General features: G+C 44.4%; 1 protein-coding gene across 2 annotated transcripts in view; it reads right to left on the bottom strand.

Moving 5' to 3' along the window:
- Positions 1-2,022: 2,022 nt before the first annotated feature.
- NRSN1 (neurensin 1) overlaps positions 2,023-26,217 on the bottom strand; it is a 211,017-nt gene continuing 186,822 nt past the window's right edge. For both annotated transcript variants that reach the window (XM_069613572.1, XM_069613573.1), the window contains exon 3: positions 2,023-5,471. In XM_069613572.1, the coding sequence (XP_069469673.1) occupies positions 5,073-5,471 (399 nt within the window). In that variant the 3' untranslated portion in view covers positions 2,023-5,072. The remainder of the gene's footprint in view (positions 5,472-26,217) is intronic.

The following is a 26,217-nucleotide window of genomic DNA, read 5'->3' on the forward strand; positions in this document are numbered from 1 at the left end:
GGGTTAAAGGTGTTACATGGGGGGGATACTGCGTCTCGCCATCTGGGGTCCCGCTTCCACTCCCCGAAGACCCCTCACCCAGGTGATCCTTCCGCACCGGTCCACCCCCAGGGTTTGGATCCAAAGACGATGGCCATGCCCTGGCCACCTGAGAGAGACACCCATGGACTAGCAGGTGAGACACCTTCTGGTTTCTCACACTACTGCATTAAAAGGACTCCAGTGATCAGCACCCTAGTGAGAGGTTGCCCATTTTAATGACAGTACCAGATACCTTAATATAAACCAAGCCTTGTCATGAATATGTCACTGTCCACCAAGCTGACCATAAAATAACAAATACTTGCGGATGCATAATTTTGTAATCCAAGCAGCCACCAAATCAAAACTAGACCTGGCTTATATTTTCTTTTTTTTTTATCAACTGCCATCCGACTGCTGGGCTACATAATTGTGATATTTCGGAATTAGAGGTGTACACAGTTAAAAGCCACCTATGTGGAACCTTCGGTTAAAGCAGTTGCGATCAGGAATGCATGTGCAACCTTTGTACCTGACCTTTGAACATGTTGCCAATGCAGGGCAGCTGCTGGGGACGTCAATGGACAGTAACAGCAAGCGGTTGTATTATTCTTTTTGGCCTGGAGCATTATGAAAAGGGGGTCTGATTATCAGATCTCACTTTCAGAAGTAGAATTATCCAGATCAGTTTTTTATTAAAAATCATAAAAGCCACAGGCTGTCTGGCCCTCTGGCATTTGGTCACAGCACTGCCTTTAACTCTACACTTTGTAGCAATACAAATGTTGTGTGCATATGTTCCCCAACCCTACACTCCTCTTGTCCTTTGCTTTGCCCTCCACCACTCACAGAGCCCCTTTGCAATACTTTACAGCAGATTTCCATATTAAACTTCCTATTGAGTAGACCTGTGCTGAGTGACAAGATACATTGATAAAATATATCCTTTCTCTGGTTAAATATACTGCGTGTGTACATTCCTTAACAAATTGAAAAAGGCAAGGTTGAATACAGAGGGGTGGAAAGCATTAATAGTCTACTGCAGACAATTCTCAGAGAAAATGGAAACGGTTGTAAATAATAGTAACAACAGACCCTGAGCAGCATCTACAAGGTATATCCGCAAGACTGAAATCGCAAATGCTTTTGCAAATCACGTGACAATGGGAGCACGGGTCACCAAGTGAATCCTGGGTAGCTAGCAACACAGGCACTGCCGCACGGTTGCAGCCCAGTGTATTGGTTAAGTACGTTGCTGCCCACACTTGCAGGCAGCAGAACACATCTGCTTCATCTATTGAAAGCGATGTGGGGGCGTGCTGTGGAATGAGTCATGTGCAGCAGGCAGACCAGATGAGCCTGCCCTCATCTTTTCCCGACATCACATCCTATGTCCACGGATGCCTGAGATGTCAGCTTAATCATCCTTAACGAACTACATGAAATGTCGCATTATGTTATTTCAAACCGTTCATTAAACTTTAGATTGAAAAGGGCAGGCGGCCCTGTCCTGTCTCACTGAGCTGCGCACGCGCTTCCAGATTGGCACCTTCGCATGGGAAGGTTGCAGCACACCCGACCGCCGAGCCTCCATCTTGAGATGATGTCCCCTTGTACATTGGCAGGTGTCGCCCTCCTGCGCCCAGTCCACCCACACGACTCCACCTGGGATTTGGCATTTCGACTACATCGCCCAGTCGCTGTTTCAGAGCCAGCTCACAGCAGTCTGGTGCATTCCTAAAGCAACACTGTAGCTGTTTAAGCATCCGCCAGCGGCCCTCGGTAATATTTCCCCTCTGCGCCGCCAGGCAGCTTCCATTTTGTATGATGCCTTCGCAGCAGATGCCAAGAGCTATTAACGAGGAGCACAGAGCCAATTTCTTTCAAAACTAAATAAACAGTGAGTCTAGCTGAAACGCAAAATGAATTCTCTCATAACCAGAGCGAACAGATGTTTGGCGGCTGTCACACACACAAAAAAAAAACACAATCACAACTGACTCCTTCATAAATTCTTTTTAATCCATTCAAAAAATAGACAGTACTATAAGTTGGCACACGGCAGGGGAGAATTCAATGGCAACGGTGTTTTTCTCTTTACAACTGTAGGCAAATCTGCAGCTGCGCGCGCGGAAGGGAGGGGGGCGTGACTTGAGCGCGGTTTCAACTGACGCAAAAGGCAATGCCACTCAACCTTTCAAGATGGAACAGGGCTTTGGGTAAATACCCAGCAACATGTAACACAGATAAGGGCAATGGTGCCTGGTGGCTATAAAAATATAACATTCATGATTTCACTTTCTTTGACTGGGTTCCATGATTAAGGTCAACTTATGGCAGTGATGACAGACTGAGTAAGCAGGGCTGCTACTGACTTGACTGCAAGCTTTCTTCAAGGTCGTTGACCAACAACACACGCCGTTTTATATACTCGGGAAAGACTGTACTTCCACATGAATACACACAAAAGCTTAACAATTCCGGGAAGCAGAACACACACACACACATACAGGAGAATGGGAGCGCACTAGCACACATCTCTGAATTGGAGAGTGGATATAACAAACACGTACATACAGAGAGCTCTCGGTTAGTATACATTTTGTACTACCTATCTTTTTTTTTAAAACACTGATGGCCTGATGCACACGTATGTTTGTGACAAGTATTTCCGGTTCAAATGCAGATTGTAGCTTCCGCAAGCTGCTCTGGATTCACTAAACATTGAAAGGGCCTGATGTACAAAACATTTTCAATGGGACTTTCCCATGTTACATTTTTTTTGTAAATCAGGCCCAAAAAGTCAATTTAAAACCAGTCACAATGAATAAAGTGTACCTGCCACGCAAAGAGTAACATGATTCACAAAAGAAATGCAAGGAACTTGCACTTTGTAGCAGTTTGCCTATGGCCCAACCTGCCATATGTCAGATGTGGACAGGGGCAAATCCGCTGGTCCATATGTCATTGTTTTTTAAATATTTTTCTCCAAAAGTAATTCACTGACCCAACAGTTCTACACTACTTATAGATAAACATTGTAATCATTTTTTATTTCACTTTGCTTGCTCACGTTACATTGAAAGTGCACCTGGGGAGTGACTCTTTCCTTGTGAATGAAGACCATTTGTGTATGCAAATTGTGTCAAGCGCAAATTGCTCATGACACATTGTAGGCTTCTTTTTGCCTCAACCCTCATTAGCAATTTGTTGGGGGAGGGGTTGGGGGGGAGGATCGCAGTTGCAATTGTGCCTGCCAAAAATTGCACACGGAAAATATATATATTTTTTAATTGCCCGCTGGGCATTCACACCAGAGTGAGATACGTGGCCGCATGTTGACTGTCCAGAGCTCTCTGGCACTGCAGTGTAAAAAAAAATAAAAAAAAAAAACAATGGACCTCATTACGAGTTGGGCAGTGTGGGTAAAAACAGCAGTTAAGTGGTAGTAATTCCGTTACTGCCACTTAACTCCACCGCTGAATTCCGAGAATGGGGGTGAAGTGGAGGATTCATCTCCAGCACATACCCGTGGGTAAATCATCCACTGTCCCCCCCAAAACTAATTACTGTTACTGCAGTGGAAGTACCGATCGCAGTAAATCTGACAAAACTCGCATGGGTTCTATGGACTCCAAAAAAGAGGGGACTACATCTGCCATGACCCTACTCTTAATCCTGTTGCAAATCTGCAGCACTGAGTAGCATTAACGGTAGACAAATTCAACAGTAATTCCAATACAATGACTTATAATAAGGCCCAATGGAAGTTTCCATAAGCGACTCAAATTCAACCCTCTTCTTTTACCAAACAATATCGTATCCATGTTCTCTGGACACAAGCCTACTTGCACTTACTTGCCTGAGGTATCCAGAATAATAAAGACCTCAAGAAACATTTCAATGTGTTAAGTACTAGTGGCCATGCTCTAGATATAAAAGGACACACCTTTTCTTACAAGACATGTGCATGTAAGAAAGCCAATGAAGGCTTCTCAGTAATTAAAGCAGGCCACTGCCACTATATAAGAAGTAATACTAGCCGCCGTGCTTTAAGTGTTGGGGCAGTGCTGCTGCTACCTTAATCCAGAAACAGAAGGCTCTCTTTCCACTTTAATCCTTCCTCACTCCTTACATGAAAACATTTGCACTATGTTGCGGCTTACATTCGATTCACATTGCCCACATTTATACTTTATTGGTTATTGGAGAAGCTTCTAAACCACGTTTCACCAGGCACAAACCGGGCAAATTGATTTTGCCCTGCTGTTTTCAGAATCATGAGGGGAGCAACAACATTTTTGCAATTTTTATTTTATTGAAGGCTGTTGTATGGAAGTTAAACATTATAACATAATGAATCTTGGATTCATTCATGTTTTTAATGGTGATAGATTATTGTATTAAGAGTTGTATATTTGTTATGATATTTGCAAAATAATTTTTTTACTCAATAGCGTACATAAGGTTTTTAATAAACCGAAGTATACGTACAATTTTTTAAAAAAGCATATCAGAGATGCACATTCGATCCTGAATAATCGTGTCTGTTTTCTTTACAAGTGCACCAATTTTTAGCCCATTCCCCAAAGCTTTTATGTAACTATTTAAACTCCTGCTTTTTTGGAAACTATAAAAAGGGAACTTTCCAGTTTCAGGTCAACAGACATTTTTTCCCTTCATGTCACAAAAGAACAGAAAGAGGGAACACAACAGACACAATCACGGGGAATTCTACAATTAGGGTAATCATTATATGGGGTGCCACATCATTTGGCACACCATTACAATTTAAATCCTTATGGACAGTCACAATGCCTAACTGACACGAACTCCCTGACAACCAGGACACAAAGGGCACTCCAGGGCGGACCAATTCAAATACCTCCAGCTCGGGCTTGTGGCAACTGAACTGCGCAGCAAGTGACATCAAGATGTCTGCTCAGTTAAGCACATCCACACTTGCACTGAAAGACTATTATTGTGGTAGGACCATAATGGCTGACCTTTTCAAATGAAATCACTACAGGATCAAAGCAAGATGGGGTTGGTCAGGTCTCAGAGGAAGGTTGGACATTTTGAACTTTGGACAAAGTGACAGGGATCTTCGACTCTCCTGGAGCTGGAGCCTTTGTCACTGGCTGCGCGTGAGCCTTCATGTCTGCTATTCTTTCTTTGAACCGCTGCTGAAGGTACTGCTCTTCCTTGGAGTAGCTCTTGGCGAAAGCTGACATTAGCAGGCACGCAGCTATGGCAGTCCCTCCGATGCAGAACAAAATTGCGCCGGTCAGCTTGCAGATGTCGAGTGCGCTGTTGAACTGAATTGCATGACTATCCACGACAACAAAATCTTCTTCTCCGAAGGCTTCGATTTTCGATGGTACAAGAAATCCCACTGACAGCACCGTTAGCCCGACGAGCAAGAAGACAACTCCGAATATGAGCCCGACCTGTAAACACATGTTTAAACAAGAACATTTAATCAATGTTTACAGTGTCAAATAGATGCAAGTTTAAAAACCAAGTGTTACTTTGAATACAGTTACTCGTTGATTCAGGATGAGGGGTAAAGGTATGCATAATGATCTGCTTAGTTAATCCTTTGTACTAAAGAAACAGCCACAGTGTGATGAATATGACAACCATGAGACTTCAGTCAGTTTATCACACTACGTCATCAAAATAAGATATTTGCATTTAACGTTCATTTTCCAGTACTTCTTTTGCTCTTAGATTACCATGCTGGCTGGAATAGCCAATTGTATTAAGATGAGCATCCCTTGTGTCAAAATAATGATATGGTTTACAGCAATGTTGCCTCCTGTGTGGTCTATGTGTGCTACCTGTGTTCTCTGACTTTACAGGAGGGGTTTGAACCCCCTTACCAAATACGATATGCGCCAGCATAGATCCTTTACCAGGGAAGTGTTAAAGGCATGCCGATTTGCATAGGGGAATTCCCTAAAGTAGTGAGGGAAACTCGCCTTCACCTGGCACATGTTGCATTATGGGGTATTCAGTACTGGAATATGTGTGTATATAGGTGGGAGGGGTGTGTACTTCTTTTGTAATCACATGCCGAACAGGTGTCTGTGCTGGGAGCACACAGATTTTCCCTAAGCTCAGTGCAGAAAACAAGGGTACAGATTCTATGTAATCACCTCCATAGTGCCATATGACATACCAAGGAAGGTGTAAAGACTAACGCAAGGCCACATGGGATTCTCCATCACCATCACCCCTTTTTGCTTTGTAGTCTTCCATGTTTTCCCACTCCTTCTGAATGACCAAGGGAGGTGGAGAGTTGGCCATATGATCTACAAAGCTAAACCCTCTGACCGTCTTCCTCTATCTGACTTCATCCCAGTCTCCTCTCTCCTAGCTTCCTCGCTATTTTCCTCCGCTATGGACCGCAGGATCCTCCCCAACTCATCCAAGCTTTTTCCTGCACCCCCTTTTAACAGAAAGCACCCTATGCTCTCCTGTGTTCTTAAACATCCTTAACATGTTTTCACCTCACCATCATGAACTTCGTTAATCCCTGTATGTCTGCTGCTTCCCCACTTATGCCCTCAGGAATTCGCTTGGTCTGGTCTTATTTTCCTCACTTACCCAATCTGATCTCTGTATCATCCTCTCCCCATCTACCACTCCCATATACACTTTGATTTTGCTGCCTCACCTGTTTCCTGTCCATCCTACCTCCCCATCTACAAACCAGACTCTGCTCCACAACCTGGCTGACGTCAGATCCTTCCTCCTTGCTCCCTCTAATAGCCAGGCTTCCTATATTGAACAGGTCTCCACCTTTCACCCCTAACCTTGAAGATCTACCAACTCAAAACTACTGTCTGGCTTCACATTCAATGATGCAGCAAATCGTGCATGTCTCCCCTTCTGGCAGCATACAAGACGACTTTCCTTGAACGCACTACTACCTTAGACACCGCAATATCCAACAAATCCCTTCACTTTATCTCCTCTCTTCACTCTCACCCAACATGCTCTCCTCTACCCCTCATGCTAATGCTTGCTCGTCTCCACCCTCACTGTGTGTTCTTGTCTCTTTCGGAAAATGACTATACACTCCTTGTCCTCCACCCTCCCTCTTCCTACTCTCCCACTCTACTCCCACTACCCTTTCTAGCTTTCACTCCATCTTTATTACCCCACCTACTGAAAAGGCACACAGCCTCTGAACAGCCAACGCTATGTGCGCTAATGTGGACACCTTTGCTCTGAAAACTATACAAGAGCTTACATCAATACTCTTCTCCCACCCCTCACCTCTGTTCAACCTCTCCCTCTCTACTGGAAACATTTCTGCATGCTTTAAGGTAAGCCAAAGTAGTATCTATTCCCCAGATGCCCTATGTGAACCCTAACTGCCCTGCAAACTATTGGTGTGCCACTCTCCTCCCCCACTATTCCAAAATCCTTAAGCATGTGGTCTTCAACAGGATCAATAGGTACCTGAAGACTAATGATCTTTGGGATCTTCTCCAATCAGGATTCTTGAGCCCTCACTCCACGGAAATGGCACTAATCTATGTATCTGATTTTCTATCCTCCACTCACCACTCCAAGCTATTCTCCATCCGCATTCTTCCGGATCTATCTGCTGCTTTCGTAACAGTCAACCAGCCCTCTCACCTACAAACCTTGGAATCCACAAATCTACTCCAATCAGGATTTCCTCGTAACTTGCTGTCGGTTCCTTCTCTATATCCTTGAACACTTGCACCTCTGATTCCACACGTCTTCTGGTAGGCGTTTCCACAAGGATCTCTCCTGGGCCCATTGTGCTTCACAATTGACACTTCTTTCCTCACCAAACTAATGTCATTCTTCAGGTTCTCCTACACCCACATTTTCTACCCCTTCTAATCTTTCACCCCTGGCTACTCCTAGAGGATCTTAAAATACTGTGCCACCATCCTTTACTTGACCACACTTTGCTTTCTTACACTTACTTTCTCTCAGACCAAAGTCTTCTATCTCCCAGCCTCCAACAACCTTTTCTCCTCTCCTTCTCAGTATCATTTCTCCCTTGACTTAATCACACCCTCTCCTAAGGCATACAACCATGAGGTTCTCGTCAACAGCAATATGACTCTCCACCAGGTCAACAAACTCACTGCAATCATGTTAAATCTTCTTATGATCCACAAGATCTGTCATATCCTCACCTACCACTCTACAAAATGTATTTTCTCCACTCTAGTCCATATTTATTTATAGAATTTATTACACGACCAAACCCGCAGGTATTACGGTGTAAGTTACATAGGAGTGCTTATCTGGTTACAGTGGAATTTACAATACAGGCAAAGAGAAGCAGGATTAGTTACCAAACAGTATACGTAGTTCGTGAGACGCAAGGTAGAAAAAACAGTCCAACCTTACAGTATATAATGAAACTAGTTAGAATTTGTTGAATAGCCATGTTTTGATAAGGCTCTTAAAGCGGTGGTGGGAGGGCTCATTTCTAATGTGAATGGGAAGGGCGTTCCAGATCTTGGGTGTAGCAACGAGGAAGCTGGCACCCCCGGCCCTGGAGCTCTTGAACCTAGGGATGAATATGTGTTTGCTGGAACCTGATCTGAGGGATCTGGTGGACCTTTTTTGGGTGACACCGTTGTAGAGTTATGCAGGGGCATCCTTGGTTATACATTTGTGTGTGATGATGAGGGCCTTGAATAGGATTCTGGCTTGGATGACTAGCCAGTGGGCTTCTCTCCTGATGTGAGTGATATGGTCTCTTCCTTTTAGACCACAGGCAGCCCTTAAGGCTTAGTTTTGTTAGTTGCCTTGATTAAAGCTCAAGCCTAGTCCTTCCTCATTATTTCTCTGCTCCACTTGACATATCTTAAAATGCACCAACTCTATCCTATATAATCCTTTGCACCCCTCTCCTGATTGCCCTCATCGCTGGATGCCAGATGGCTATCCATACGTAACTTCTCCCTTTACACATTTTTTAGGGCTCTATCACAACCTTGGCGGTATCCCGGACGTAAATCTGCTGGGATACTGCCAACTTACATTGCGTTACCACAACTCAGTCCGGTGCTTTTATTGCCGGATCCCGAGTTGCGGTGGGGGGAAAAAGGTGTAGGGGCGGAAATCCCCATTGCCATTGGGTCCTTTCGACCCAATGGGACAACCTGGGTGCTATTACCGCAGCGCTATTAGCGCTGTGGTAAAAGTGCCGCAAATGGGTGGAAAGTGGCAAGATTTACCTTTAGCAAAAAGCTAGAGGTAAATCGCCCAATCCAGAGTTTGGGCGGTGCGGTAATACAGTGGTAATAGCTTTACTGCCACATTTTTGCTGCTCTGGCCAACCCCTGATGAGGCCCTGAATCTTTTCATCAAATCCATAGTTGGGCTCACCCCACACCTCCCAACCTGGCAACTTCCACCTCCTTTGGCTCTGCTAATCACACCTATTTATCTAGCTCCCACCTTAATTCAGTTCCTTGATCACCATGTGTGTCCCTACTCATTATTCTTTCTACCTCCCCATCATCACACAGTCAGGTTCTACCACTGCTCAAAAACAATTTGTCAGACAACGGTGCATAGGACTGCCTGTTAGACTATGTAAGTGTTTTTGGTCAATGAACCAGGTTCTCAGTAAATACAAATACAGCACCAAGACTTTTACAGTAAAGTGATTTTTCATCTCCATCATTGTGCAAAGATACTTGAAAGGCTTGGAAGCAGCATTGTCTGAAAAAATAGAGGTGAACTAGAAACAGAGATTTAAACAGACACATGGTCAGCTTGCTGTAGTATGTGTTTGGAGACAGTACTGCTAGCAGACGATATGGGTTCAAAGCCATGTAGCAGCCCTGCTTTTGTCCTGTTGTCTAAGAGCAGATTTCTATGTCTTTCCTCTTTTAAAATACCAGGTTCTTCTCTGTTGGCTGTCTGATAACAGAAAAGGCTGAATAAAACCTTCAACTAACTGTCCTTTTTTTCGATGGAGGGTGTCTTTTACCTGCTAATCCAAAAGTCACAAACACACCGCTTAAATTCTCTGAAATTATTTTGTCTTTTTAAATGTTGCTTTTATCAGGGGAATGCAGTCCCTCTTGCATTAGAAATGAGTCTGAAGCAAAGAATAACGGAAGACAGCTGGAGGGTTTAACATGGAATTGTAATCTATACTCTTTACTGGATCATACAATGGGATGCAATGCTACGTTATCTTTGTAAACCCTGTGGTGGGATTCTGCACCAAACATGCTTATGACCCAACACCAAGCAGGGCATCGCTAGCAAAGGGAAGACAACAACAAAGACAACTCCTGACTAATCGTGTGCATGCGAGATAGGGCCACAGTACGCTATTTCCAGGTTAGCCACCCCCATGTGTATCACATGAACTTGTTAACAACGTTGCAACATTGAGGGCACTCTCACAGGCAAAAGTGGTACAGATACATTGGGAACACAGTCAATCTGATCACCTTGAAGAAGTGCACAGACCGCTGAGAACAGAGCTGGGTCCCAGGCCCATAGGGACCAGTACCAGCCAATCAAGGGACAGAAATCCAGGGGTGGATGGCAGAGGGCAAAGGCTGGTAATCCTGCGACCCTGCAACAATGTAATAGATAGTTTCTAGGGGAAGGGGCAGGCCAGCTACCTGACATGGAAGGGCCAATCAACTAAGATCTATAGGGGTTATCCATAAGGGATACCACTCTGATCACCCAACCAAAAAGAGTGATAGGTTTTTTCAGGGAAGAGCCCAAGTTGTGACGCAAGAGGACCACAAAACGGTCTGAATCAAGCTTGGGAAGTGTTATTCTGGGAAAGCTCGAATGTCCTGTATGATCCCTGTCGGTTTTTGTAATAAACAACAGTTCTAACTTACCCTTGGCTCAGTCCTCCGTTTGTTACTAGGGGAGGCTTGTTGGGCCCTGGGAGCAGAACGGGTGAGCTCATAGTAACCCCCAGACCTCTGGCATACCATACCTAAGCCAACACTCCGCACTTACCTCTGCAGATACCCTCTATTCACATACCCACGCAAACCACTCAAGCGAAAAAATCATCATCCCCAATAAACCTCATTCAGATCCCACTCATCACCGGGCAATAACAACCAGACTTGCTGACACTGTCAGGCCCCTTCCACCTCCCCTCTGCCAGCCACGCAAGACCAACACATATTTCCTTGAAATAATATCAGATCTCCTGACATCCTCTAGCATCCATAATTCCCTTAACATCTTCCCCTGGCAATCTATAAGGCAACCAAGAAATCAATAAAAAATGAAGGCACATTCTTTAACTCATCACACTGAACATATTGCACATACTGCATCATATATCAGGCTTTCAATAGCAGAGCTATCCCATTAAACTACACCCAGGTTTTAGACAGCAGAGCTGCCCCTTTACATTGTTCTTACTGCACCTTGTAGGGTCAGCATTTCGACAGCTGAGTTAGTTCCTTAATTCCACATACTGTACCAAACGTGGTCAGGATTTAGGGTGCAGATCTAGCCTCTAAATCACACATGCTGCAACTTACAAGGTTAGGCTTTAGACAGCAGGGATATAACCGAAATTTCACATATTGTAGATTCTGTAGTGCCTGTGTGTCACAAGAAGGCAGACAAAGTACAGACGAAAGGAAAAAATGCTACTGAAGAGGCAATTAAAGCAACAGAAGGCAGGAAATATGCACAAAGGATGGGCCAGCAGAAAGGCAAGTAAGGACAATACCCAAGCAACCAAAAGCAGCCAAATGGCAAAACATATGTCTTTTCATAGCTTTTGTAACTAACTTCAAAACAACACAAACACAATTGTTGACACTCAATCCAGTGAACATACCAAACAGTGTAAATATCAGGGTACAAATCAGTCAACTCCGCCATATCCCAGTAAGGCAGACTTTCGAAAAGCAAAGAGCTGTTGACAAGTGAGAAAGTTCCTTAATTGACCCAGGAGGTCCTCTCTAAGGATAGTTCACACCTGGTGAAAATGATAATCCATAACAGCCCCCTATGCCTGGGACGACAGACTCTAAAATAAGATAGATACAACATACCTATGTTTGCCATGATTTCATTATTTAGCTCATCCACAAAGCTATGCAAGGGGCTCTACGGCATTAATACTGCCCATCCTATCTGGCACATCAACTTCCCGTTTTTAATGGCAGCTTAGTTCATTGTACCTTCCTAAAGATGCAACACCACCTTTAGGCAACGTATGATGCATCCACCTTTGTGGGACATTTTGAGAAATCCACACGCAACCCTTTACCTTTATTGCACCCCATTTCATCACAAAGAACCCTCTGAAGCATGTCAGCAACATTCTGAAAGTGTAGGTATGGAACTGCCCCAACACCAGGTGAGTGATGACAAATTTACATTTTGGCCCATGGTTCCATCTACTGTTTAAGGGGAGTTTGAGGCATATAGGAGATACTAGGGCAGGCTTTGCAGAGACAAATGCAGGGATTGGGACACCTGCTCCAATCACCTGATGCATATTGGTATTTAAAAATCCCAGCTGACCACTGAGTGCAGTACCTAAGCAAGTGATGTTTGGGATGGCTCTTAGGAAGGTGAAATGGCTCCTTGGGGTCTGCACATCTCACAAGGCTCTTTTGCTGAACAAAATGCTCTTGCTTCACATAACCATTACCACTTAGCGTGTTGTAATGTGTGGAGTCTCTGGATTGCCCCATTCCCTCATCTGCCAATTTCCAGATCCTTGTTGAAAATGGGATACAATGAGGCGAGTAGTGTGAAAGGAGGAAGGACACTAGGTTGTTTTGCCCTATGAGGCCTTTTATTATGTGTTGCTATGACTAAATGCTTGTGATGATTTTGATGTGTTTTCGCATGCGTTGCTATGTCATGCTCTGTTTTGCCATATGTTGTTTCAGGATTGCCCTCACCCCTCACTAACCTCAAGGTTTCCGACTGCTCCTGCATGAACATGCTATAATTTTATAGTCCAAAAGACAATAAACATACCAACTAAGCTACACAAAACATGGCAATTGAAAACCACTCCTGACAAATACCAAACAACTCTACCACTAACTTACAGACCACAGACCTAGCCAATGCATTCTAGCACCAGAGGCACACAGGGCTATCCACCAAACACAAATGCCTCTATACCATCAACCCTGAAGACCTAGAAACTGAACACCAGACATAGCCACAGTAACTCTGGTATGCACACATCAACACAAAACGACCAACAACATCAACAAATCCTTCTTGCATTTTCCCCTCTCTCCCCGCTAACCTTACCCACCACCCATCTCTTAAAGATATGTCATAGCACCTGAAGACCATGCAAATAACATATCAACCAGAAGCTTGTTGCCATTGAAATCACAGCCATCACACTAAATCTGCTACTCACAGCATTACTGTAGGTCAGCTGCACTTACCAATGCCACCGTACAAGTATTGCTACTGGCACAAAGCCAAGCAGTCTCTACGACTGGGTAACTTGTCGATACAAGTCCACAGAAGTTTTATTGTGGGGTTTAACACAAAAGTGGGCCAACACAAAAAGAGCTTGTCACAGGAATACATCCAAACAAAGTTCTCTTGTTCCAAGGTTCATTTTCCCCAACAGTTTCTCCAGGAATTGTTCCCGCCGTCACTCATAATCTCCTGGCACATCTTGGCTTAGACTGTTGGCATGCTGTATTCTTACAGGTTTCTCTGAATGGTCGCAGGACCGGCAGCATCCTTGAGAGAGATCAAGGGCTAATGCTGCATGATTAGGCTCTGATGCAATATTGTTCACAGCATCTCCCTGTGGTGGGGAATGCGAGGAGGGTCTCTATGTGCTAGGGCTGGTGCTATGGTGATGTTCTGGTCTTGGGAACTGAATCTGTCACCCAGTCCCTGCTTACTTTCCTCCTATTCAAATCGATGTGCATTTGTTCCCGGGGGCCTATCTCTGGGCCAGGCCTCTGACCCTCTGACTATCTGTTAGCTAAACTCCTCACGATTCTGCCACACAATGATTCCTCTTCCTACTCCTTCCAGACATTAGTTAGATGGCTGCTGTCTCACTGTCTATCTGTGACTTGCCTTATGTCTCCAAGAACCCCCCCCACACTGGTCTCCAAGTCTCCTGTCTGCTTCTCCTACATTCTTTCAGCAATCTCCTCATTCTATGCTGGTGCCAACTTCCATCCCACTCTGCACTGGCCTTTCCTGCTCATCCCTCTTTGTCGCTAATAGCTGATTCTCCTTTCCCTCCTGATGCTCCCCTCAAATCATTGTCCTCTCCCTTGCTTCTTGATGTTCTCCCCCACCATCTGTCCTCTCCATTCCTGCTTGATGTTTACATCCTCTTTTCTCCTTCCACTATGTCCCCCCCGCCCACCACATGTGACTTTAACTATCTTCCCCACCTCTTATTCCTCCAGAACCTTTAACCCTGTCCATCACATCTTCCGACACCTCCAACTCTCTCACTCCTCCTCCTTCACCTCCAGTTCGCATTGCACCACCATCATCTTCAGCATCTTTGTGTCTCCACGCCTGCCCACTTCCCTGTTACAAAAACCTATGCTCCTCAGTTCTTTAACACAGTATTGTTAGGCCCCCAATCCTTTCCCTGTGCAGGGGTATGGTCTATGGCCTGAATGTGTGCAAAATAGTGATTCAGAGGTGCGGATTGGTTTTAAAGTGAATTTAATGTGCCTATTATCGTGCATTCCTTCCGGCAGACTCAGCCTATAGTAAGCTGGTCCGCCATCTAGCAACACTCCTTTGCAGACCCATGTTGGTAGTTCTTTAATTTTCTTTTTGCGGATAAGCATAAACTTGCACTGCAATGTTAATTTATCCCTCAATTACAAACTAATTTAAAGGTCCAGTAATTCCATTTCCTCATATCATGGGTCTGCATGATGGCACGCCTTGGAGATGATACCTGCCTTCCACATGGGTTGATTCGGGAAGTTGCCAGCAGTGTTAGGTCTCATGTGGTTGATCTCTGTTCTACCCCCCCCTGATGCTGTGGGTTGGCAAGGGATATTCCTTAAATGGCCCCCACAGCCGGTGTCCAGTCAAAGGATCGATTACAAAAGGCTTGAATGCAAAAGGTGAGAGTCAATAGGGTCGAAAACCAAAGGTTCGAATTTTAATTTTATTTATATATTTATTTTTGGGTTTCCGTGTAGGTAAAAAAAAGTGTTTTTACCACAAAAACGGAGGTTGGTGGGATACCCCCCCAAAAAAAATATATATAAAAAAAAAACATTTGTTTTGAACCTTTTGTTTTCGAGACTATTGACTCGAACCTTTTGTCATTCGACCCTTTGCAGTCGATCCTTTGACCTATAACCCCCCGAACCACCATTATGTGGTGCACGCTGGGGCCCGCCGCAAACCATCATGAACAAACAGGAGACATTGTCATACTACTATACACTGACCAATCATCGCAGCTCACCAATACACTTGATCACACCTTCAAGAACTATACCACAAACTCACTAGAGAGGCGTTGTTCCATACTCATTTTCAATTAAATCTGTGACCAATGCAAACATCCTATTAGACATATTCAACCTCACCTTGGCTAACACCATCAACACCCCTGCTCCTCCGATAACATAACTCAACAAATCTAAGGCTTTATCCCCCTGGTAATCTCAGGAGCTCACTTATAGAAAACAGGCCATCGACAGATAGGAGATGCTTGTTGGAAACAAAAAATGAGATGAAGACACCATTGTTCCATAAAACCCTCCAAGCAGCTCACAGATAACTGATTAACATAGTAGATATCCAAGCACTACACCACAGCCATAATAGATGCATCCAACAAAAGGAGAGCAGTCAAACACTGTATAAATGACCACCATAATCTGCAACACAACTCCATTACCAAGTTCTTCAAAGATTAGACAGACAAGTAATGGAAGCCCGAAATCATGGACAAAGGAGACACTGGCCCTCATTACAACCTTGGCAGAGGACCATGGTGCTATTAGCACCATGGTCCATGCCGCTAAGGTTAAGATTCCGCCATGGTGGATGGCGGAATTACCGCCCCATTCCAAGGTGAGTGGGGCAGTAATTCCCCATTCACCATTTGCCCTTTCCCATTCCCATTTTTGCCCCCATAGGGCATAATGGGAATGGGGAAGGCGCTAATTACGGCACCGTAAATTACGGTGCCGTAATTAGCTCCAAAGTCCCTTTGCGGGTTGGATTTTTAACGCCTGCTAAAAGCAGGCGTTAAACACCAACCCACAAAGGGACACTTGTAATCAGGCGTTAAGAGTTAGCGCGCCAACGGCGCCGTTAAACCCTTAAGGCCTGAGTTGTAATGAGGGTCACTGTCTATTGCTCTTTCTTGACCTCCCCACCACATTTGACATTGCCCACAATGCCCTGCTTAAACTTCTTGCCTCCCACATGGGGTTCAATTGAGCAGTCTTACACAGTTTTCCTCAAACCTCACAGAATGATCGAAGCTTGAACAGATGGACTCAAACAGATCACAATGCTGCTCAGTCACCTGCAAAGTTCCACAAGGATCCATACTCTCCACAGGCATCTTCAACCTCTACACAGAGCCACTGGCATGTGGACTTCAGGTTCTGATGACACACCAATTGAGACATTGCATTTCCTTTATCCAAGCGTGGATGACATCCACCCATCTGAAACTAAACACCAGAAAGCCAAAGTCATCCTCCTTGGAAACTCCTCAAAGAATGCCTGTGTCCAGACTTGGCTGACAGAAATTGACCTTGATGAATGCATGCCACTAGTCATTCCACAGGCACAAACTATTGGGTTTACTATCGAAAATGATCTCTCCTTCAAGAGAAATATTATTAAGAAAACCCACACAACCTGTTACAACCTGTGCCTGTACCATTAAGTCAAACATTCAGCCCAATCACATAAATCGGAAGCGCTCTCCAAATATTGGTCCCCTTCCATATTGGTAGTGGTGAAGTATTCTGGCAGGTCCCATTGCCCCTACGTGACCTCCCTGAAAGCCTCCCAACATACTTTAAATCACTCCACCACACGAGATGACATCTTTGTAAATTCATGACTGCATTACTTTGCACACAGCATTAGTCACCCCCAAAGCCTTCATTACCAATGAACTGTTAAACTAGGGGCTGAAAAGCAATAATCTCTGGAGGTTGACAACGCATGAGGAGCTACAAAATCACAAGTTTAGAAACAAAGAACTGAACTAGAAATAAAGCATTCACTTGCTATGTTCCCACACTGTGCAACGCCATCCCCATTCATATCAGACTAGACACCTTGTCCCTGCACTTCAGAACAAATATTCTGTTTTCAAACAACATCAGACTGATCACTCACTTTGTATGACCTTGTACCTTTAACCCTTCACTTGACTATCCCCAGGGCTGTACCTATTTACCTATACCAATCTGCATTGCAATGCATCTGAACGAGGCTTGTGCTATATAAAACACCAATATAAAATAACACATATATCTCTCTAAATAAGAATACTGTATGGATTTCACCTGCTTCATCTTCCGATACACTACAAGAATCCTATAGTGGACAGATTTATAAAGCTGGTTTATACTCTGTCAAGCTGTACGGTGCACCGTGCTTTGATATCTTATGTGTAGCTATGGAGATGGCCTGTGGAGTTCACAGTGACATTCAGATCCGTCCTGGAGAACAGGCGGAGTGTACGACCCCCTACACTGCCATAGCAATCAAATAACCACAGGGCTGTTGCATAGATCGCTTCCCCAGGACCACTTTGAATTCACCACCTATGATTAGCGTGGTTCCAGGGAGGTGCAAGCACTGTACATGGGTGGCCGGATGTAGCAACAGTAGTAGCTAGTAAGAAGAATTGCAAGAGAGGGCAAGACAAGGCAACACCAACAAACATGGTCTGGCAGAAAGATGACAAGGAGGGGGAAGGGCAGGAGCAAAGATGAGGAGCATGAGCAGGGAGCCAAGACCCTGGTCCCCTGCACATGCACTCTGCGCCAAATATGGCAATCCCCATGGGGAGAGCTTGCCGCAATGAAGGGGGACATCAGCGATGCCTGAAAAAGCCCTGGGAAGAGGGCCACTCGAGCACCACAAGGTGTAGCACAGCCAGGTGCGTCGAGGGGTTGCATAGAGAGGGACGGCTATGCAGGCAAGTGGGAGCCATGGTAGACTGTCCGCCCCAACACCAGACAAACCACCAGGCCTTCAAGGAAAGAGAAGAAAGAAACTATGGACCAGGCCAGTTACATGGATGTGTGAGACAGGCTCCCACGGGTCATCACAGGCAGAATAGCTATTCCAAGCACCAGGTAGTAAAGGCGCCCACCATAGTACCAGGAGTCACAGATATCTGACACGTCATACTCAAGAACATGAGAAACAAGCAGGGGACTAGCCCCGGGAACATGACGTTGAAAACGGTCACATCGGTACTGCTTCAGTAATCAAACATGAAATACGGGATGAAAGTACCAGGTGGTGGGGAACTGGAGCTGGAATGCCAGATGAGACACTTTCTGGAGGATCCAGAAGGGTTCAATAAGTGCCGGCCTTAGTGGCAGCAACGCCCCGGGCAGAAGAACAATTTGCCCTCCCCATCATGCCGTGCACCTGGTCGGGTGGGGGGAGGCGCCAAATGTTTCTTTTTGTGGTGGGAGAAGTGTCATTTTAAAATTAAATGCGCTTGCAGGAGTCGGCGCATTTACCAACAATAGGGTGCTGCAGCACCCTATTAAAATGATTATCGCCCCACTCCCGCACCGGAGCAGGGTGGTATTTATCTCAATAGCCTATTGTTGTTAAATGCGCCCAATACCCCGCAAACACATTTAATTTCAAAATGTCACTTCTCCAACCACTCCAGCTCGGGGAAGCCCTTGAAAGGTAACCCGAGCTGGCACCCTAGGGGGCTAATGGCACCCTGGGGGACTATGGTGCCCCCGGCGGTTGCCCTGCCCGCCCTGACTAAGGCCGGCTCTGGGTCCAATGTACAAAGTTGCCAACTTCCGAGGCAGATTCCGAGCAGGCAGATGTTTGGAGGAGAGCCACACTTTGTCCCTGTCTTGATATGCACTTGCAGTGCTGATCTGCCGTGAAAACAGGCAATGAGTGCTGCAGGTGTACCAGGGTCATATGGTGAACCCCCTGAAGACAATGGATCAGGTAATCGGCCTTAATAACAGGATCAGGCCCTACAGGTTCGAAGGGAAACAGCTTTCGCTTGCGACCATACATGCAGTAGTAGAATGGACTAAGACCAGTAGAGTGTGTCACATTGTTTTAGACTATCTCAGTAGAATGGTAGAAAAGCAATGCAGATATTGCTGCAGCATTTGGTGTGCATGCTTTGTTTTACCATTGCTCTGTGGGTGGTACACCAAGCTGAAGGCTTAGTGTGCCCCGATGTATTGGCAGAGAGTGGCTCAGAAGCATGAAGTATACTGAGACCCATGGTAAGAAATGATCTTCTCAGATAAAACACACCAGCCGTGGCACTAGCTGTGGGCACCCTGGATAAAGGATAGAAAGGAGTCAATTTGGTGAAGCAATCCACCACTACCATAATGCAGGTGTGGCCATTAGACAGCAGGGGGTCAGTGATAAAGTCTGCGGAGATGGTATGCCAAGGATACAGACAGAGCTTTTTATACCGGCTATAGTAGACCCACCAGTCAGATGCAAGCAGTCCTGACTTGAGCACATAAAGGAAAGGAGCAAAGATAGCCTTGAATTTGTGAAACAGGACCAGGCAACCAAACCTGTCTCTGAAGTAATTAATGGGTGGGCGGACGCCGCAATGACCAGCGAGCTTGGAATCATGGAAGTTGGACATGATGATCTCCTGCAGCCCTGTGGTCATTATATGCAGTTTCTCCTCGTGAAATAAAAGGCCCGTTTCTATCTTGTTGCAGGACTTCCATGGGAGTGAGGGGAGAGATAAGTCACTCACAGTGTGCTGACATATCCGATCCAATCATGGAAGGATGGCCTAGAACAAATGTGTTGCAGGATTCAAAATCTACCCCTGCATGTCTCGGTCACTGTTTATTGTAAGGGAATAGGACAGGGAGTCAACTCGTTTGTTTTGAGTTCCCAGAATGTATGTCATATATAAAATGAACTGCATAAAAAAGAATGCCCAAACATCTTGGCGGCTGATGCTGCAAGGAAGGAAGCACAAATACTGGAGGTTGCGATGATCAGTACGCACTTCAGTTTTGTGCCTGCCCCCTAGTTAACGTTGACTCTACTCTTCAAGCACATCTTTTATGGCACACAGTTCTTTTCTCGTTGATGGAATAATTTTGCTCACTTGCTTTTAATTTCCAGAAAAAATAGGCAATAGGGTGTTCACAGTTCGGGGCCTGCTGTACTTGTAGGAGAACTTCTGTAATAGCTTGGTCCTAGGCATCAGTTATATAAATACACATCAATATCATTATCTGGATGATGCAATAGTGGGGCAATTACAAATGTATGTTCAGGATCCGCAATGCCCGGTCTGCCTTTTTGTCCTACTGGAATGGCTGACCCATCCTTAACAAGTGGAAATGTCGAAGAATAGTTGTGCAAAATTGGAAATGAAGCAACAGTAACAGGTAGCAAATCCTAAGAATCACTGCACTGACTTGATATCATGCAGGGGTTGCCAATGGTGTATGACCTCCACTTTCTTGGGATCCATATGAATCAACTTAAGATTCATGACGTATCCCAGGAACCGAACCTTAGGTACATGGAACGTACACTTTTCAAGCTTAGAATAACGATGATCTGCCACCCGCCATTTCAGCTCTTCTCGTACATGATAAATAAGTTGCGTGAGAGATCACCTTTGCCCTGCCATGGGAATCCAATAACCCCAGAGCTGTGGCGTAGACGGCTCTCCCAGAACCATATTGAATTCACCACCCACGATTAGTGTGGTATCAGGACAGTGCAAGCACTGTACATTTGTGGCAAGTTGTAACAACAATAATAGCCAGTAAGAAGAATGGCAAGGGAGAGTAAGACAAGGCAACACAAACTTATAAGGTCAGGCAACAAAAGGACAAGGAGGAGGAAAGAGTAGGAGCAAAGTAAGGTTAGGTCAGGGGAAGAGCAGGAGCCGGAAGCAGACAGACAGTGTCTACACCATAAGGTGAGGATTGCAATGCAAGGTCTGATCTGGTTCAGTGCATTTACCAGCACCAGGGTGAAAACGAGGCTCAGCCTAATTCTTGGCGTAGTCCGTAGCAACAGACCACGCCAGATGAAGAGAAAGCATGTGAAGCTGAGACACCAGTCCCCTGCGCATGATTCCTGTGGCAAATATGGCAACCCCTATAGGGTGATCCAGCCGCACCGGAGGGGGATGTCGGTGAGGCCCGAAACTGATCTGGGCAGCGGCAGTCCCCCAAGTGCCACATGGAGTAGCGCTGCCAGATTGGCCTTGACGGTCAACGAGGCAGGTAAGTGCAAACCGTAACATACCCTAATACAATTATCCTTGATAACTTTTGCATATCAGGCATTCTACATCCTTATCCACCATTGGCATTTCCCTACCAATAGTGGCAGAAAGATACTAGATCTTGTTGTCTCGTTTAAAATCAGGTCAGTTCTGACAAACCAATTAGGGTAGACTTAATTTAATCCTTCATATATTCTTCTCCGTTCTCCTCAGCACCTACTATAGAAGTGATTGATTTAAACAATTGAAAACTTATGAATGTTAGTGATGTGGTTTTATTATGGGAGAAACATCTCTTGACAGAAAACCCACAGTCAAATTCACAAAGCATTGTTTTATTTTGGTGTGTTTTACTACCTGGAGCCGTAACTGACATCTCATAATGTTATTCATCACGAAATTATGTGAAACTTACTACTGTCTGAAAATCCATGTAAATTGCACAGGATAAAAAAATAGGTTAACTTAAGGCCTGATTCATGGATTTTTTTGCAAGGTTCAAAGTGACTTTGCACTGCTGAAAAGTGACTTTGCACTGCCGACACAAACCCAGAGGTCATCTAATGGGATTTCAGCAGAGGTTTGTTCATTGTTAAACCTTTAACTACATGCACTGAAGTAGGTTATTTCATAATTAAAACCTGTCACAGTCGCGAGTAATATGTTGACCTGTTCGCCCAACTGCATTTTAACTTTCGCTTACAGATGTTGCCAGTTGTTTGTCTCGTTGGGAAATTAAAATTCACAGCCGATAGCTGTGAAATGCTTTGGTGTTGTGAATTACTACAACTGACAACTCTTATGTCTATTGAATGCACTCCTAGCACATAAGAACTCAGTATATTTTTCCAGTGTCTTGCAAATTTGGAATCAGATCACTACTTGATGTGTATAATCATTGTAGAAGCATGCCATCTGTAATGTAACAGCATCTTGAGCCCCTCGGGTTTAGTGTGCTTTATAAATGCAAAAATAAATACAATTAAATCGAAGCTCTGATAATTAAATGGCACTATTTGGAACCATTATGTATGGAGAATTTGGAGTTATAGGAGAAAAGTAGTTAAACACAATTCTTCTTAATGGACTCCTTATAAAGTTGTCTGCAATGAAGTTTTTATATAATTCTAATTTGAACAGCTATGAAATGAATTTCAATGATATAGTGCTATTTGGATTTAATGTTTGGAATTAACTGAACCTTGCTTTTCTGGATACAAAATGATGAATTGTTAATTTATGTTGTCTTTGGTATATTTATTATATATCCTAATCCTAATCAGCTCTTTTCTTCGACGTCCTGATTGGGTGCTTCATTTTCATATCACCTAATCAGATCTCGCTGGCAGGCGAGCTCCGGCCCGTCTCAAGGCATGGATTAAGGCACTCACAGCTGACTGTGTGCAATCTGCATGAAGGCGACGGCACGCTGCAACCCACTCACCATCAGATCCCCCTGCTTGACCGGATGCACAATCTACATGGACCACCTACTCCAGGACCATCAAAACCGCGCATCAATGCAGCCACATATCCACAGTGAGTCCACCTGAGTATAACAGTCCCATGCCTTGCTTGCCCGCACACTGGGTGTCCTAACAAGTCGTTAGAACACTCTATCACTGAACCGTGGAAACCACCGATCTGTCCCATGTGCTCTCGCATAATCTGCTTGGTATGTTATACACCACCCACCCCTGTATTTTAGCATCTTTATCTTGCCTCCCATAAGCACTAGATGCCCCTGTGTGGGATGTATTGACCCACTAGTCTCTGCCCTGCGACATCACTGTGTGCTGCTTTCACCAGAAACAACCGAATGGCCGCCAAAAAGCCCTATGCGTGCTAAAAACCTCTGAGAAGTGTGCAGGGAAACCGGAAAAATAGGCTGCCAATCTACTTCGCCTGTGTCAGTGGTAGAACAGGAGACCACGATGCCAAATCCTGTCATTGGGCTGCCCACAGAGTGAAATGGAACTACCTGAAAAGGCAGTGCTTCCTTGCCAGGAAAACCCAGAAGTGCTCCAAAATCCGTTTTTCCTTGGCTGCTGAAATTGCAAAATAATGGTTTCCAAACATCTGAAAAGATCCACATCCTTGCTGGGTGTTCACCATCATCTTATTTAAAGAATCCACCTAGGCACACAATGTCAGGAGAAGCAGATTTCAACACAAGAATATCCACATTAAAAAAAGGTGCTTGCCTGGGAAAATCTGTCAGATATGGGCGCAGTACCGCTGGCCGCATGTATCAAAGCTGTCATTTACTTACACTGGGAGTTTAAACTTGTACATTAAAATCAAATTGTGGAAAATAAGTAACTTGCCATCAAAAGCAATATAGGTTGCTACTATTCAATCTCTATGTTTTAAAAAGACTGGAATTAGAGATCTGTGTGTCTATTTTTGAAAATGTAAAGACAATTTTAAACAAAGTGTGTTAAAGTAACCTCTGATGCCAGCCACAGAACTTCAAAGGCAAATTCCACAGCGTGCCCCAAACAAAGGTGCCTTCCTTTTGCTCTCTGCCCCAGGAACTCACAGTCAGATTCTAATGAAAGGAGGAGGAGATTTTGCTCTGCTTCTCTGGGGAGAGACTTCTTGGATTGAAAGGGTATGCAAATTCAAGTGTCAACAGAAACTACTGCCAGCAGGAAGAAAGGCCTGGATTGCTCTTGGCCCAGCAAAGCTTTGGGGGTGGGCCAGACAGATATGTGTATCCTTAAACCACAAGAAAGCATCTTTTTGAAAAAGACTCACAGACAACTGTGCAAATTGTAAAAATCTGTAAAATATAGTGTTGTTAACATTAAAATCCTGGTCACATTTTGAAACTACTCAGAACTCTGCTATGTTCAGAGACATGTCTACAGAAATTGTGATTTTGTACCAATTGTGATGATGCTAGAAATATGAAAGTGCACAGGATTATGCCCAGATGTAATGCGCATATATTTATAAAAATGTGGACAAATCTGACATTGGGTACCCGACCAAAAGCGCGAAAAACTGTCAAATTTGAACTAAAGCTCTCACTGAGATGGGACTCGGAGGAATGCTTGCTCCGCTCAATCTGTGATGTAAATATGTTATTGCTAGCAAGTTGGTAATATTGTAAATATGCTTTATTTGAAAAATTGATTTACTGTGCAGAAAGAAAGGGGAGGTTCTCCCTGGATTGTAAAATACAGCATCATCATGAAACCAGATTTCCTTCTCAAATCAGGGGAGAGGACAGAACCTAACCAATAGGATTCCCAGAGGGTATGCCTAGTATAATTCAGCCTACCCACCCCTTTGGAAAATACATAGAGACTGCTTAGGACCTAGAGACACACACCCATATTCACACATCAACTGATTGCTGGCGAAGCACTTTGCAAGAAAAATCCGTATCCAAGACTCCAGAACTTTGAAAGCAGAGAGGCCCAATTCCAAAGCTGAACCCTTCTCAGCTTGGCCTTTTAAAATCCTGAAACACGATTTTACCCCAGACCTCCAAGGGGCACCAAAAACAACAGCCTGCCTGTGCTGTTTCTGCTTTCTTGCTAAGAATTCTTGCTAGAATCCAGAGATCCAAACCAGTAGAGCAGAGCTGTAACCAGATAGCTGCAACCCAGAACCAACCTGCCAGATCCAGTCCAGAGTGCCGTGCAGTGTCCAGAGTGCCGTGCTGAGTGCAGAACCCGAGCGCCCTGAATTCCGTCCGGTGGGGTAGCAGAATTCCAGTCCAGAAATCTTTGACCAGATCCCTGACGGGTCCATTCCAAACAGGAATAGTGAGTATCTATAGCATAGAGTTGTCCCTAGCCAGTATCTTATCCATAAGTAATCCTATCCAAACCCATTCTCTTATTTCCAGAACTGCATTGTAGAAAATCTTTTGTATTTCCTGAATCTTTCTCTCATCCCTATAGTCCTTTGGTAATGGTAGTGATAATATCATCTTTTCGCTAATATATTTGCTGAAGAAAGCGTCTCGGCAGGTAGAAACCATCCGGAGACGTCGCTGGATTTGTGGCTGTGCTGTCGTGTAGCTTGGGGCTTCATAGACTCCTATGTGTAAAGAAATCTTGTTGTAAATTCAAAAGCGCATTTTCCATTTGCAAATTTTGACTCTTTCTGAGAAAAACCGACCTCTACTAAAACCTCCGTAACTTCCGTACCGTGCATGCTAGAAAGTGTCAAATTGAAGCTAACATCCTCAGCTTTCCAACAAATCCAAAACCGCATTCCAACTCCTTCTAGTTTTCCCGCAATAACGCTTCTCGCACGCGGAAAAGTTTGCTGCAAATTTTTCGTATGGCTCAATTTCATCACGTGTAAAACAGCTGTTATTTGCATCCGACCTCAGAATTAAGTGTTCAATCTGCTATTGACTCAATAATCATTGCTAGTGTTCATCTGAAACTATACAAAGCGGCTCCCACTAATTTTGAATCCAATTTAGTGAATTAAATCCAGTTTTCAGTGTTTTGACCATTCATTCAAAGCCACATTCAAAAGCATTTGACCCGTTTGCAATCATTCCTGTTTCTCTCTGAGTCTGCTGGGGGAAATTGGGATTGAACTGTATTTGTTGAATTCCGTATTTCCTGAAACCTGTGTTCTCTCCTTCCATCTCTTTATCTTGCATATTTGGGGGATTGAGCAGTGTGCAGGGGGAAAGAGTGACATTGCATTTGACTGAACCCACACAAAGTTTTATTCTATGCTGC

Source organism: Ambystoma mexicanum, chromosome 5p, assembly GCF_040938575.1.
Source record: "Ambystoma mexicanum isolate Mex_15411 chromosome 5p, UKY_AmexF1_1, whole genome shotgun sequence".
Lineage (NCBI taxonomy): Eukaryota > Metazoa > Chordata > Amphibia > Caudata > Ambystomatidae > Ambystoma > Ambystoma mexicanum.